Consider the following 13,780-nt stretch of genomic DNA (forward strand, 5'->3'; position numbering starts at 1 on the left):
GCTCTATTAGTAGAACACACAGCTAATGGCATTTTCGTTTTTGACAATGCACAACACTGGAGTAGTCGGTGTTACATTCACTCAAACTCCCTAACAGCAGAGAAACAGTGTGAAGTTTCCTGGTTTCTAGTGTTTTGGCGGCTCCGGTGATCACGATGTAAGCCCAACAGGTCAACTAAAATCCTAACACTCAAACATGTTTAATAGTATAGGGACATGTACTATATGTACTATAACTTTAAATTAATATTTTGGTTCGCTGCATACGAGAACATTTCCCCCCTAAACAAATGTATTGGGCCCTAAATAACCCGCATCTCCCGTTATATTCAGCTCTAGTTGTTCAATCGCAATTACTGCAAAATGGCAGACGAAACTGATATAGCAGTTTATGCGCATAATAAAATAATCAATATCACACATAATTAATAATTGGTGAGATTGATTTTCTCTTTAGATGATTTTATGAAAACGTGTGAAATAAAAGCTCATCACGATGATGAGATCTAAGATGGCGTAATGAATTTCACATTTTCATTGTATTGCCAAATACAAATAATTTGTATTTGGTATTGCTAAACTCATCCGTGATTTTACTGATAGTAAATAACGTGTAAGAGAATCAGTAGTAATTTTATGCGTTACTGATATTTGATTTTTTGATAATTTCCCAACACTGTGACTAATCAAACCTTTTGGAAATCGCAGACTAAATGAGATTAATTATTTATTTTATTTTGAAAATTCTGGGTTTTATACGAGGGGAACGACACTCCGTGATTTGTTGATGGAATAAACTTATAATTTAAAATTCTGATTGGATTTATAAAAATTGGTATAGGTTAGATCAAAATGGATTCGAATTTACTACATTAATTGATAATGGTTTGGAATTGCCGAGGATAGTTTCAAATGTGTCATAAAAAATAAATTGAATTGCTCGAAATCCACGTTTTGACAGTTTCAATGCTCGATAAAATCAAAACAAACATTGCCAGCAGCATAACTGCAGGAACAAATCAAAACAGAAACATAAATTTTGTTGCCAGAATTATTGAAAGTTTCGAAAATAGAGCATGCAAAGTTGCCAGGTACATCAAATTAATCGTAATTCGAGCAAAATTGGATTGAGATTGGATAAATTTGTTGAATTTTTTTTCAAATATTTTAGCAATACTCGATGTGATAGAAATTTTTTTAAATTTTCTAAAATTGCCGAAAAAATGAAAATTCATGCAAAATCGAACGGAATATAACAATTATTCTGAAGTGACGTTCCCCTCGGTTTTATAAGGTTTTATTCGCAAAAAATCTAGATCAAAATGTTCTCTGTATGCCGTGTTCATACTGTTTGTATATTGATTACTTGGAAATATTAACCATAAAAGTTTTATCACAGACTAACAGACATAACACTATGAGGGAATTTTCGCAGAAAACATCGATCCGCCAATTTTTCCAGAACACTAGCTCCACCTTTTATTCACGGTCCCAAACACTCATTTACAGGAGAGGTACCCTCAGGTTTGGGAACAATTTTTCACTAGTGGTCTATCCCCCATATGGTTGTTCATATGACAGTGGCGCCATAATTTCAAATGTGGCCACAGTCCCAACTACAAATGTATTTAAAAGTACCGTTAAAGTGGGCGAAGCTTTGTTTTTGAGTGTTATGTCTGTTAGTTTGTGGTTTTATTTCCTTAAATTGCAAGTTAGCGTTTTAAGCGACAAATATAACAAAAGCGTGAAAATAGCGTTTGATGTGAAGCAGCATACAAAAATGACTATTTGGCGAAATAATAAGAGATGCATACTGAAAATTTATATTATAATGATGTTGTAAGTACTGCTTCCATGTTTCGCTTTAATTTTAATTTCTTAATCCCATTTAATATTCGAAATAGAACGATTTTTGCATCAAGATGATCGGTGAATGGTACTCGATAGGAGTATGGGCTATGTACGGTATAAGCTAGAAAAAGCATAAAAATCACAGCAGAATAAAAGAGACAGGATTGGAAAGTATGCTAACTATGCATATTTTCGTTTCTCAGTGTATAGAGTTCTATGCAAATGATTTCACTCACACTACTTGGGGGTTTGTTTTCCTCCAGCTGTCATATATAAAACTGTCAGCCAATTTAAACATTTGAATTAGCTCTCGTAAAGTATTTATAATGGTGTTGAAATGCTCTATGTCGCTGTAAAACTTATTCGGGGGACGTACAAGTCCGGTTGGTCATATTCCATCATGAAAATAATCCGACCGAAAAGTTATTTTCGATTTGTTTTCCTCCATCTATGACATGACCATCGACGTCAACATTTCATAACCCTAATAAAAAAATATTATACACGAATTTTAACCCATATAGTTAAGCGATTCCACATATTGCTTGAATGATACCCTGAACATGTCGTTAGGCTCTTAAATCATATGATGTTTATTAGGGAAGGCATTATATACAATATGCTCATGTTGAGAAAATGGTGTCTGAAAAATTACCTCGTACATCATATCCCCCCCCCCCATGAACAGGAGCTTGATTTAAGGACCAAAAACTCAATGCCGCGTTAAATTAACCTTTTTTTCGAATAATATACCAGATTTATTAAAAAATGGTATTTTGAATGATTTTTGCAGAAAAATGTGTTGGTCCCTTTTGAAACATCGCACTGGTTTTGTGCCCTCTTCCATAATCCCTTTTCGGCGAGACGTTAGCTTATAGTGCATGTGGGTCAACCCTTTTGTTTATAGCAAATGATTATGTGACGTTTATTTTGACCATTTTCTCGGCGTTGGGATGTTATGTAGGCGATAATCTATTTTTCCGCAAACTGCTAAGCTTCAGAATCAGCTTGTTTAAGGTGTGTATAAAGCTTTGTTAGTGTCCATTTGAAGTAAGTATTAACCGAAATTGTTTACGTTTTGTTTATGGACCCATTTGAAATATTCTCGTCGAAATATGCACTTTCTATTCCCGTCTCTTTTATTCTGCTGTGATTTTTATGCTTTTTTACACACAGAAAAAAATATTGGTAAAAGTAAGAGTGTTCCGCTCTTATCAAAAAACAACTAACGCCTACTATCAGGTTGAAAGTAAAACTTTTAAATTAATCGAGAATAATAATCAAAATAAAAGTTTTCCTTTTAAGCTAATGAAGAATAGTATTCAAAATGAAAGTTTTATTTTCAAACTAAGAGTATGCGTTGGTTCTTTTTTGCTAAGAGTGAAAAACTCTTATTGTTACCAACATTTTTTTTCTGTGTGTATACGGAAAAATAAAACAACCCAAAAAATAAATTCTTACTCTTGAGTTGTGTGTCACTATCACATTTATTAATGCTGTCAAAAACAAAACGAGAGATTCGACTCAGTCGAGGTCTTCCGTGGAGTAAGGTACTTTTGAGTTGTTTGGGGTATATTCAAAATTAGGTAAATTAAACTTATATTTTAAACCTATTAATGACTTGTGATTTTTGCCGCAGTTTTACCATGTTCACACTACAGAGTTAAAACATGTTTTAATAATTAGCAACAAGAAAAATGTCATCAAGATAGCGTTAAAACACGTTTTAACTCGTAGTGTGAACGTAGTATTATACTATGTTCACACTACAGAGTTAAAACACGTTATAATAATTAGCTTACTGGAAAAAAATGGAATGGAATGGAATTAAATGGAAACTACCTTCAACACGGTTTACCTAATTTTACCTTCCTCCACGATACCTGGAGATTGAGCCAAAAGAATTCAGTTTTATACCATGTTCACACTACAGAGTTAAAACATGTTTTAATAATTAGCAACAAGAAAAATGTCATCAAGATAGCGTTAAAACACGTTTTAACTCGTAGTGTGAACGTAGTATTAGGTAGTTTTTCGTTTGCGTGTAGCATATACTTCTAGTATGCATTCAATGAGTAGACCGAATATGTCCAATGCATAAAATTTACAGCAGAAGAAAATAGAGACGCGAATAGAAAAGTATGCTGTCGATGATAACTAATGTTCTGCGTGTACGGGGTTCTTGGTAGTAAGCTTATTTTGGCCCTTTTGAAAAACTTGCGAGATTTCTTTTCAGAACATGCAGGTGAAAAAAATGTCAAATAGCACGTGATTCCAAACGGATCATCCCTCGTTGCACACTAATGCGAATGTCATCACATAACAAGATGCTGAATAAACAACATTCCAAATCACGCACACATTTGCATTCACGTTAAAATTATAATAGTTGCGCTCGTTGCCGTCGTTGCATTGCAAGACTCTTTTTCGTGTGTTGTGCGTGGAATATGTTCATGTCGTTCATGTAACATAAAAATTGAGTGCGATACTGATGGAAATGTAAGTTAATTTCAATTTCGGGTTTCAAAAACTAGAAATTAAACGATTGGTGTTCATTAATTTGCAAACGCTGTGGTTACTTGAGATAACAATTGAAAATGCTGTGTTGTGCCCTGAAAGCATTACTGTTACATGAGAATAACCTAGAAAGTTTCCTGAGACAGGTTCTCGTCGACAGGAATCAAATATAGTTCCAGCATAGCCAGTCAAAGGATGGATGGGATTTGGCAATAGAGATGATTCGGTAACTATTTCCTGGTCAGCTGTCTTATTCTGTGTACGATCTATCGAGCTGTTTGTGAAGGAAAGAGAAAGTTTTACTGTACTTCATTAGAAAGGTCATTACTGAGAGAGTCGTGTTTGCTATCATTTGAGAAATGAGTGTTTCACGGTTGCTTCCATTTAATTTAACAACATCTCAAAAGGTTAGTAAGCAAGGCTATGTATGCGTATGGTTAATAACATTTATTTTATTGTGCCAGGTGATTGTGGTGTCCGTTACCGCTGGTGTTGCCGTGCTGGGAGTAATTGCTAGCTACCTAGGGCGTCGCAGAACTCCCAAGCCTCAACAGCGACGACTTCGCAAACTGGGCGGAAGGAAAGCTCGAAATAGTGTTCGCAGCCCAAATGATATCATTTCGTTGGCAGGTTCGAAAGCTTCCGGTCGTTCGTACAGTCCCGGTGGCTCCATTCATGGCTTCTCCGACAAAATGTCACTGGCTTCCGGTTCATTAGTCGCGGTTGGCGCCGGCACAGGAACTGGTCAGATCATCGGAGGAACAACACCACTCACTCCACAGCAACTGGGAGTGATGGGAATGGAAGCACTGGAGACCGTGATTAGCTACTGGGAAGATGCTCTAATGGGTCGGAACGATGTGGATATCCCAAACCGAATTACTGCCGATCAAGAGGAATTTTGCAGGGAGTTGCAAAATTTACTCGACGCAGCATACAACCTGCAGGAACAGGGTGAGCTGTTGTTCCTGGATGAACGGTCGGTGTTGTTTCGGGATGATGAGAATAAAACTGCCCACGCTGGCGGTTTGACCAACGGACATCGGTCTAGTTCGGATCCGAATTTTGATTCTGCCGAGAGTTTTGCTTCCGCTCTAGATCAGGTAAATTATGACGGTTTAAGATTGGCTCAGAAGCAAACAAATTACTAATTCACCCAAAAAACGATTTTGCAAGTAGCATATCTGTCGAGGCACGATTCTGAATGGCTAAATGCTTGAATAGTTTAATGTATGTATGATATGCACTAGGAATCGACAATGACTATGAATAAAGACCTCGTTGAATATTCTGCTACAAAATATACTCGGATTGTTATATCTATAGAATTTGTTGGTATGTAAGTCACATTGCTAATTTTCAACTAAAAGTGATTATTAGAGTTTGATTGTGTACTAGCCCTGTAATTACCATAGTCGCTAAGAATGATCGGTCAGGTCTATCAAAATTGAACGTCCAGGTTCGAGACGGGAAGTAGTATCAAGGAGCTGTTACTGACCTCATCGTAATTCAGGTATATTTGTTCCAAAATTAACTTATCTGGATGTTTTTAGCTATTAGACTTTTCGAAGGAATGATGTTCGATCGATTACGACTGCCAGTCGATTATGCTGTCATAATCTTCAAAAACACAACGTAATGTAGAATTAAACTAGTACCCATTCAAGGACGAAAATTACCCATTTTTAAATGTCTAGTTTATCCATTCATTTCTAATGTAATTTTTCATAAAATTAGGTCATGTAAACTTTGCGACGATGAATGCCGCATATCGTATAATTATAGTTACGTTATCTAATGTTTTATTGATTCCTATGCAGTAGATCTCAAAGAAAATTTTTCCTTCCACAGGTCGCCGATCTACGTGAATTTGAAGACTATGGCGAAATCTTCTCCGACGTGGAGAACTTTCCTCTGTATCACAGCGCACTGGAACTACTAGACGATCAACCTATTCCGTGTCGAACCGTACGTACCGACATGGTCGGCTGCAATTCGGACGCTGAGTACTATGCGAAGCTGCACTGCATTCGGTTGGCATTTCAACTGTTGTTCAAGGTACAGCGCACTATACAGCTCTAAACCTCGAATAAATTAGCAAAAAAAATTGTTTTTAGGATCCCAAGAACACCCGCTGGGTTGCGGATACCGGTCGACAGATATTAACCGATTTGCTCTGTCTGGGAGATAAAGATCCTAAAGACTTTCTCGTGGCATACGAATCTATGCTGGAATTCCTTCAAAACATGGACAATTGGCCAGATATCGAGCGCGAGCTAGAATCCCGGAATGTAAAAGCCATGACCTTCTACGATGTGGTTCTGGATTTCATTATTTTGGATGCCTTCAGGGATCTCGATTCACCTCCAAATAGTGTCTTAGCAGTCGTCAATAATCGGTTCCTCTCGAATGGATTTAAGGAAACGGCTCTGACCACGGCTGTCTGGTCGGTCCTGAAGGCTAAGAAGCGTATGCTCAAGTTTCCAAATGGCTTCATGTCTCATTTTTACTGCATAACTGAGCAACTGTCTCCTCTCATGGTCTGGGGGTTTTTTGGTCCCGATGAAGATCTGAAGGAGGTGTGCAAATACTTTAAGGAACAAATGGTTAGTTTCATGGTGGACATTTATAACTTCAACAAGTGTCGTTACACTACGGTAGAAGAACTATCAGAGGACATCCTTACGAATATGAGAATGAGGGTGAACAATATAGGTGTTAAGTTCAATCAATAATTACAATATTGGCTGCTTTGTATTTTTGTTGGTTATTGGTAGTTTATTGGACCATTCGTTTTATCACAAGTTGACTATCATGATTTTAACATTTCCTACAGAATAGACAAATTATTCAATTTAACGGATATGTCATGCCTAGATTATTTTCTAAGCGTTAGTAAGAAACAAAAAAATGAGACTTTAGTCATAGGGTAGTTGTACGGTTTAACAATTTATGTAGTAACGAGCTATTAAGAGAAACGGGCTCAAATGGGAAGACCAATTGTATTCTTTAAAAGAGATAGGTGTTGTTTCTTATTATCACAGCCCATCAACTTATGTTAGCGTAGTAAAAGGGTGAACAAATGTGGATTAACTCGGAAGAGTTCATAATCTTTCACACTGACTTGAAAGAAAAGTAAAGTGTTAAAAGTGGTAGATTATAATGTTATAACTTTGGTCTTAACCTCGATTTACGATAGATTTTAGGAATGCTTGTTCAGTGCGACTGCGATTAAATGAACCGCAATCAGTTTTGATACTCACATGCAGTTTCGTACAGTCGTCTTCTATGATCAGTAGCTCGACTTGATTCTTAGATATTGATGCTCACATTCAACGAGCTTTGGATTTATTTCATTCATTTGACACGGCTCAACGAGTTAGCTTAAAGGAGCCGTGGGTTTTTCATATATTTAAGCTATAAAAAATAAATATTAAGGGACTTCCTCAGGACTCGGGCATGCGACGATTTTCTTCGAGTTAATTTGATTTCCAACACTTCGGCTCTTCAAATTCTGTTCGTTAGACCTAATCAATTTCTCTATTCCGTTATCTAATGCGATGTTTTTCTGTGCATCGATGTTTTTCCGGGCATCAGTAAAAGGCAGAAATGAAAGCGAATTGCTCATCTTCTTATCCAACCCAATGATCATCGAACTCACAACCTGAGCACCACAAGACTGGCCTGATAAACATTAACCCGAAACATTTTTGATATGTATTGCCGCTGAAAAGGCACAATACTAGACCGTGCCCGCACATTTTGCACACAGGCAAGGCAGTTTATTAGCCAGGTGAGAGATGAGTTCGGATAGCCATCAGGTAGTTATCCGCCTTCGCGTTGGCAATCGCAACCCAATAACCGCAATTATAAAAGGCACGGAAAGATTCGAAGTTACTTTCTTTTACGATCTCCAGGTTTCTTATCGCTTCCAATCTATTTGCCACCACCCATTCGGTGCGTCCGAAATTTGACTGCAACATTCGTATAATATGCTGCACATTCTCAGGGGATACAAGCAGTGATTCTAGTCCTGCGCGCTTTACCTTGCAGCGCTTTATTCAACCGTCTCTGGTTATCGTGATCAGTTAGCTTATACTCCTTAGTTTACGTTTTAAATTCGTTTTCGAAAATCGTCCGTTCATATTTCGACTCTGCAACGCCTGAGACAAAATGTCGTTCACCCCAGGTCCTTCGGTTCCTCGTGAAAACGCAGGATCCATCCGGTGGGATGATTCTTCATATTCGTTGTGTGGCCTTAGGTATCTTTCCTGACTCAGCAAGCCACTTCTCAACACGCTTGGACGCATTAGTGTACGCACTCGATCTACTCGAAGTACTCGATCTAGACAGCATCTCAACTTTTCTCGCAGCTTTCCTTTGTGCTGTCGTCGATGCCAGGTCATGCTGAATCTGCAATTCGGTTACAATCCTGCCTCGTTCAGTAGAAGCACGCAGTTCCGCCTCCTCGGTTTTCTCCTCTAGATCTAAAAGCTTGCTTTGGCTGTCAGTTATGCTGCTTCGCGATGATCGATTTTTAGTTGACTACAATCCAGATTTCGTGCCTCTTTTCGAGGTACGACAGATTCATTCTCTGTCCTGATTATTTGCACCTGTTTCCCCGTCTTGGACATTTGAATTCAGTTGGTTGGGTGGAGTGCGTATCATGTTGCTGTGTATCGGTATTTCAACTATAAAACTACCTAACCGCTTTGTAATTGCACCTTGGTTTTTCCTACTAGAGCGACGTACTTGTGCTTCCATCGGCCCTATTCTGCGCTGCGTGTGATGTGAGGTGACTAAACTCACCTCACTTTACGTGACTTTTTTTCACCCAATTCTGAAGTCACTTCGGGTGATGTGAAACGCCCGTTTAACCGCAATGGGGAATCTCACTTCACTCGAGTCGACTATTAGCATCGGGTGAAAAAAGTCACGTAAAGTGAGGTGAGTTTAGTCACCTCACGTCACACGCCGCGCAGAATAAGGCCCCATATAAACTGGCAATTCGAAGGACCAAAATGTAGGCTACTTCCTGATAGCAAACAGCGGGACAGTGCTCACCTGAGGAAAAAGGAGCAAAAGTGTGAAAAAAGGAAAAAGGACTAAAAATGTCGACTACTACCTGGTACCAAACAACAGGCCAGTGCTCACCTGAGCAAGGACCAAAGAAGGCTACTTCCTGGTAGCAAACAGCGGGACAGTGCTCACCTACGGGAGAAGCTGGACAGATTCAGTGTAGCTGTGTGCTGAGAACGGAACTCCAATTTCAGTTTCTATTGGATTACCCTATTCCCGATCAGTACATATACGTACCGGTACAATGAAAGTGAATTATTTCACTACGAAAACTGTTGCAAAAATACTAACTGCTACTTTTATTAATTTATAAATATTAAACTTCCCTAAATCAAATTGACTTCTTGTTCAAATGAATTATTTCTTCAGAGTGAAAAAAGGTCAAACTTTTCAGCTTCGCCTCCTGTCATTTATTTTTTGCTATTTCCATGGAAATCTAAGGCCAAGGTGACAACCGTGACAACAAGGGAGCTGTTTTTTTCCAATTTTACGTCAGAATAGTCCAGTCCAACTCATGATTGGATTCTGACTTTTTGCACTGTACGCAATGTTACTGCAGGGATAGCGAAATGATGTTTAGCAGTGTTGCTATATTTATAGGAAAAGATTGTCATTATTTTTAACAAATAAAATTATCGTTAAACAAATAAAAATGACTAAATTGAACAGAAATTATAATGCATTTACCGTATACTTGGTTGATTAACTTTAACAAAAATAAAAAAATAAGAAACCACACTATAATCTAAAAATTTTCAGAAAATGGCTTCATTAAACCTTACTAAACACCCATGACATGGAAAAACGTTGCCCTTCATCAATATAGTGGATTCAAGATACAAAATATTGCCGGCATAAATTAAATTAACAAGACTCCATTTTCATTAATAAAAATAGCAACACTGTTTGGAAGATTTCGCCAGGGTGGAGATGTGCGAAAAGAAGAATGTCGAAAGAAAAATAAGAAACCGATTGTCACGTCTTGTCTTTGGAAACCTACACGGTACCCGAGCAAAACTAGGTGCTTGTAGTGTGGGCAACAACCATATTCAATAAGCAATTTCGTCAATGCAGGCGGCATTCTCTTCGGCCGAAGATTTTTTTTTGAATATGGAGTACGCGTCGAAGTCAAAATACCGGGGTATTAAGACGGAAATATAATGGCAAGTGTCAAATATAGCTTTATTGAAAAGACAACAGTTTACTCGAACGTAGGGATTTATTCCTTCTTTCAAACATGAGCAATTCTTTGAATTTGTACGCCTTTGATCTTGCACGCAAACTTGTGAACTTGTCTTTTGCTCGGCTTTTTTAAACATAGGAATTTATTCCGTTCGACTTCGTCTCACAGAACCCGACACTAAATTAGTGACATGGCTAAGCTAGCACCGGATTGACGCACACCAGGCCTAACGATCGCTAGAGGGAAGGAAATGTTAATTGAATACCTACCTAAGAAGATACGGGGAACCCACGCAATCTCCTTAGGTATGACGGATATTAAATTTTGTTAGTAGGGAAGAAAATGGGGTGTGGTTTTGGGGTGGTGGTTCTGGCGTGTATTTAGTGTAGCTAAAATATGACAATATGGAAAGTAATGATATAATAAAACGATCTCACTACATGCAAATGCTGCTCCACATATTTGTGAATACCCGGTGGCTAATGTTCAATTTCTCCGACCGGTAATGTCCATGTATTGATTGTTGGTAGGTATTTGATGCGAAGGCAGAACCTGCTGCTGCAACCAAGGCGAGGACAACGGCTGATGGCTTCACATCTCAACTATGATTATTTTTATTTTTCTTTAACTTCACCACTGAATGATAGTTTAATTGTACTATTTTTTTCGGAAAAAGCACGACAGCTGGAAAAATACATCTATCATTCGGCCTTTTCATTGAGCTTTTTCAATTTCATCCAATCTCCAATTTCAATCCAAGCTCATTTTAAGCTGATGAGAACAAATGAAATCGAAATATTTAGTTTGGCTTAGCAGGTACTCTCACGTCATACGCCGCGCAGAATAAGGCCGACTGTTTGTGTTTCTGAACAAACCCCCTGTCTTGCGTGATGTCCCGCAAGAAAGGGCCCTGTCTTGCGTGATGTCTTGCAAGAAAGGGAGTTCTGATTAAGCTTATGAGAATCAATGAAATAGAAAATTGGTTCGGCTCAGCAAGCCTATGCAATATGCAGAGTTGAGATTTGTCGGTCACGTCACAAAACATTGACAAAAATCAAAATGTCATAGTCTTCAGTAATCTATCCGGTAAAACAGAAGTAAAAAAAGAGACTGATCAGTAAAATTATGCAGTATAAGACAGTAGAGGTGTTGTTATTTGTCTCCGTTTCGCCAATCCACTTTGGACACTTAGTAGTATATGTAGACGTGGCACTCAGGAGCGAAATGCAGTTTGTATATGAAATATTGTGATTGGAACGTACATTGCAAACGTTAACAAACCCATATAGGTTTAAGTAAGGTTTGTTCGCCTTAGGGAAGGTGTGAAGACTTAACAGGAGAGAGACTTATTCGTAGAGCTATCTAAGAGAGGCCAGACTCTTTATACACGATTAGCGTGTTCTTTCAAGCTCTCAAGTTGCTGTTTGTATTGGCACTCAGTTTGATTGTTTTCGAATAGTTCTGGAGTTCTTCAAGGTAGTACACTCGCTATTTATTCATGACGTTGTCGTTATGTTAAATCCTGGTGGCAAACCATTTGTCACTGATGACCTATATTATCTAATTCTGCTTGGTACTGATATTCTCAACGACTGATGTGTGTGTGTGGAATATGATGGTTTTGTGTATTTCCAAATGCAGTGTCGTCAGCTTTCGTCGCACTATTATAATATTTCTGGAATCAGATACATCGTGTTGACTACATTAAAGATTTCGGAGTAATACTAGATTACAAACTAACTTACTATCGTCACTTCTCTGCTACAATCGACAACTGGGATGCATGTTTAAGATATCCAGCGAATTTCGTGATTCTTTGTGTATTAAAGCTCTTTATTGTGCATTAGTACGTTCGATGCTAGAATTTGGCAATATCGTTTGAAATCCTTACCATGCTGTTTGGATCAATAGGATCGAAGGCATTCAGAGATGGTTTGTCAGGTACGTACTGCTTTTTTTGCCATGGAGTGATCCGCAAAACCTGTCCTGCCCATAACAGCATAAGATTCCCATGTTGAAAAACACCAAGTCGAGAAAAACGCTGTTCAAGATCGTCCCATCCATTGAGCCAAATGGATGGGACAACCATGTTTTGGTATTTTTTTATATTTTCTGAACAAACCCGGTAATCTTATTTGTGCAGTGTGATTCAGTGGTCATACAGAATACAATCCAATGGATAACTCATTTTCGACAAAAATCCACATGTGAGTCTTATGCGTTTATGGGCAGTGTCGCCGTATGAAGATTGCTTTTGTATGTTGGGCCTGCACTCCCTTGATAAAAGAAGAATGAAATCGCATACAGTCTTTGTGATCAAAATACTGCTGGATGAATACGATGTTCCTGAGCTACTAGCACAAATGCACCTCTATGCGCCATATCGTACTCTTCGCCTCGCATTCGTCGTGAACAAGAAAAAGTGTGAATATGCTTTCTCCTGAAATGAGACCAACTGACTATGCTACCAACAGTCCTGCAATCGCAATCGGCAATGGTTCAGAGGATCAACGAGTTCTCCGAACTATTTGATTTTATCCTCACCGCATCAGGATTTCAAAGATGCATTAAATCACACTAGTTTTAGGAAATTTCATTACGACATTAAGTGTTAGATGAATAAATTTTTACAAATGTAAAGAAGAATAAAAATGAATCACACCCACCTAAAGTCTGATCATCTCTTATAGACGGCAGTCCATTGATCTCCTCCCCTCATGAATCGATCATCGTACCCAAGATCAAGGGCCCTATTCTCACAGTCACGTCGCCTAGTGACTAGAAGGAATTTCTTCTAGTCGCTGGATGACGTGACTGTGAGAATACGGCCCCAAATGAATCCTCGGCCAGCTGAACCAACACGTCATTCTCCCGGACGGAAGTGGAAATATCCATACCAGCCGTCCGCCAAGACACTCGATCTGATGATTAATAATCATGAAATTCGAAGATTAAAAAACCAGCCCTTGCTTGGATCTCACACTCCCATCCACCAATCGAGTCTTAGTCTTAGTCTCATCACCGAAGCCTAGGGTAGTTCACTATTTCGATTTTCAATTACAAGCAATGAATCTAATGATCCAAATATATTATAAATTTGAAGAAGTCGTTGCTTCTTTACATTACAAAGATAACTAGCTCCTTTTTGCC

General features: G+C 38.3%; 1 protein-coding gene and 1 long non-coding RNA gene across 3 annotated transcripts; one reads left to right on the forward strand and one right to left on the reverse strand.

The window, feature by feature from the left end:
• Positions 1 to 4,206: 4,206 nt before the first annotated feature.
• On the forward strand, positions 4,207 to 7,383 carry LOC131690443 (mitoguardin-like). 2 transcript variants are annotated; one of them, XM_058976215.1, is made up of 5 exons: positions 4,207 to 4,350; positions 4,515 to 4,775; positions 4,833 to 5,471; positions 6,220 to 6,426; positions 6,486 to 7,383. In XM_058976215.1, exons 2-5 carry the CDS (start codon positions 4,728 to 4,730, stop codon positions 7,101 to 7,103), a joined length of 1,512 nt encoding a protein of 503 aa, XP_058832198.1. In that variant the 5' UTR covers positions 4,207 to 4,350; positions 4,515 to 4,727; the 3' UTR covers positions 7,104 to 7,383. The 2 variants fall into 2 exon arrangements, with proteins under 2 accessions (XP_058832198.1, XP_058832199.1); XM_058976216.1 differs by having other exon boundaries at positions 4,230 to 4,775.
• Positions 7,384 to 7,418: 35 nt separating this feature from the next.
• Positions 7,419 to 10,002, reverse strand: LOC131690450 (uncharacterized). The gene is made up of 3 exons (XR_009305581.1): positions 9,685 to 10,002; positions 9,494 to 9,617; positions 7,419 to 9,147 (listed from the first exon to the last, which is right to left on the reverse strand). It is a non-coding gene; the product is annotated as an uncharacterized LOC131690450 (long non-coding RNA).
• Positions 10,003 to 13,780: the final 3,778 nt, after the last annotated feature.

The sequence above is a fragment of the Topomyia yanbarensis genome, chromosome 3 (genome assembly GCF_030247195.1).
Source record: "Topomyia yanbarensis strain Yona2022 chromosome 3, ASM3024719v1, whole genome shotgun sequence".
Lineage (NCBI taxonomy): Eukaryota > Metazoa > Arthropoda > Insecta > Diptera > Culicidae > Topomyia > Topomyia yanbarensis.

Excerpts from the sequence above, each read along its gene's own strand:
- LOC131690443 (XM_058976215.1), top strand. The coding sequence starts at position 4,728 with ATGAGTGTTTCACGGTTGCTTCCATTTAATTTAACAACATCTCAAAAG. Across the intron at positions 4,776-4,832 it reads ATTTAACAACATCTCAAAAG|GTGATTGTGGTGTCCGTTAC; the intron begins GTTAGTAAGCAA and ends TTATTGTGCCAG. Across the intron at positions 6,427-6,485 it reads CATTTCAACTGTTGTTCAAG|GATCCCAAGAACACCCGCTG; the intron begins GTACAGCGCACT and ends AATTGTTTTTAG.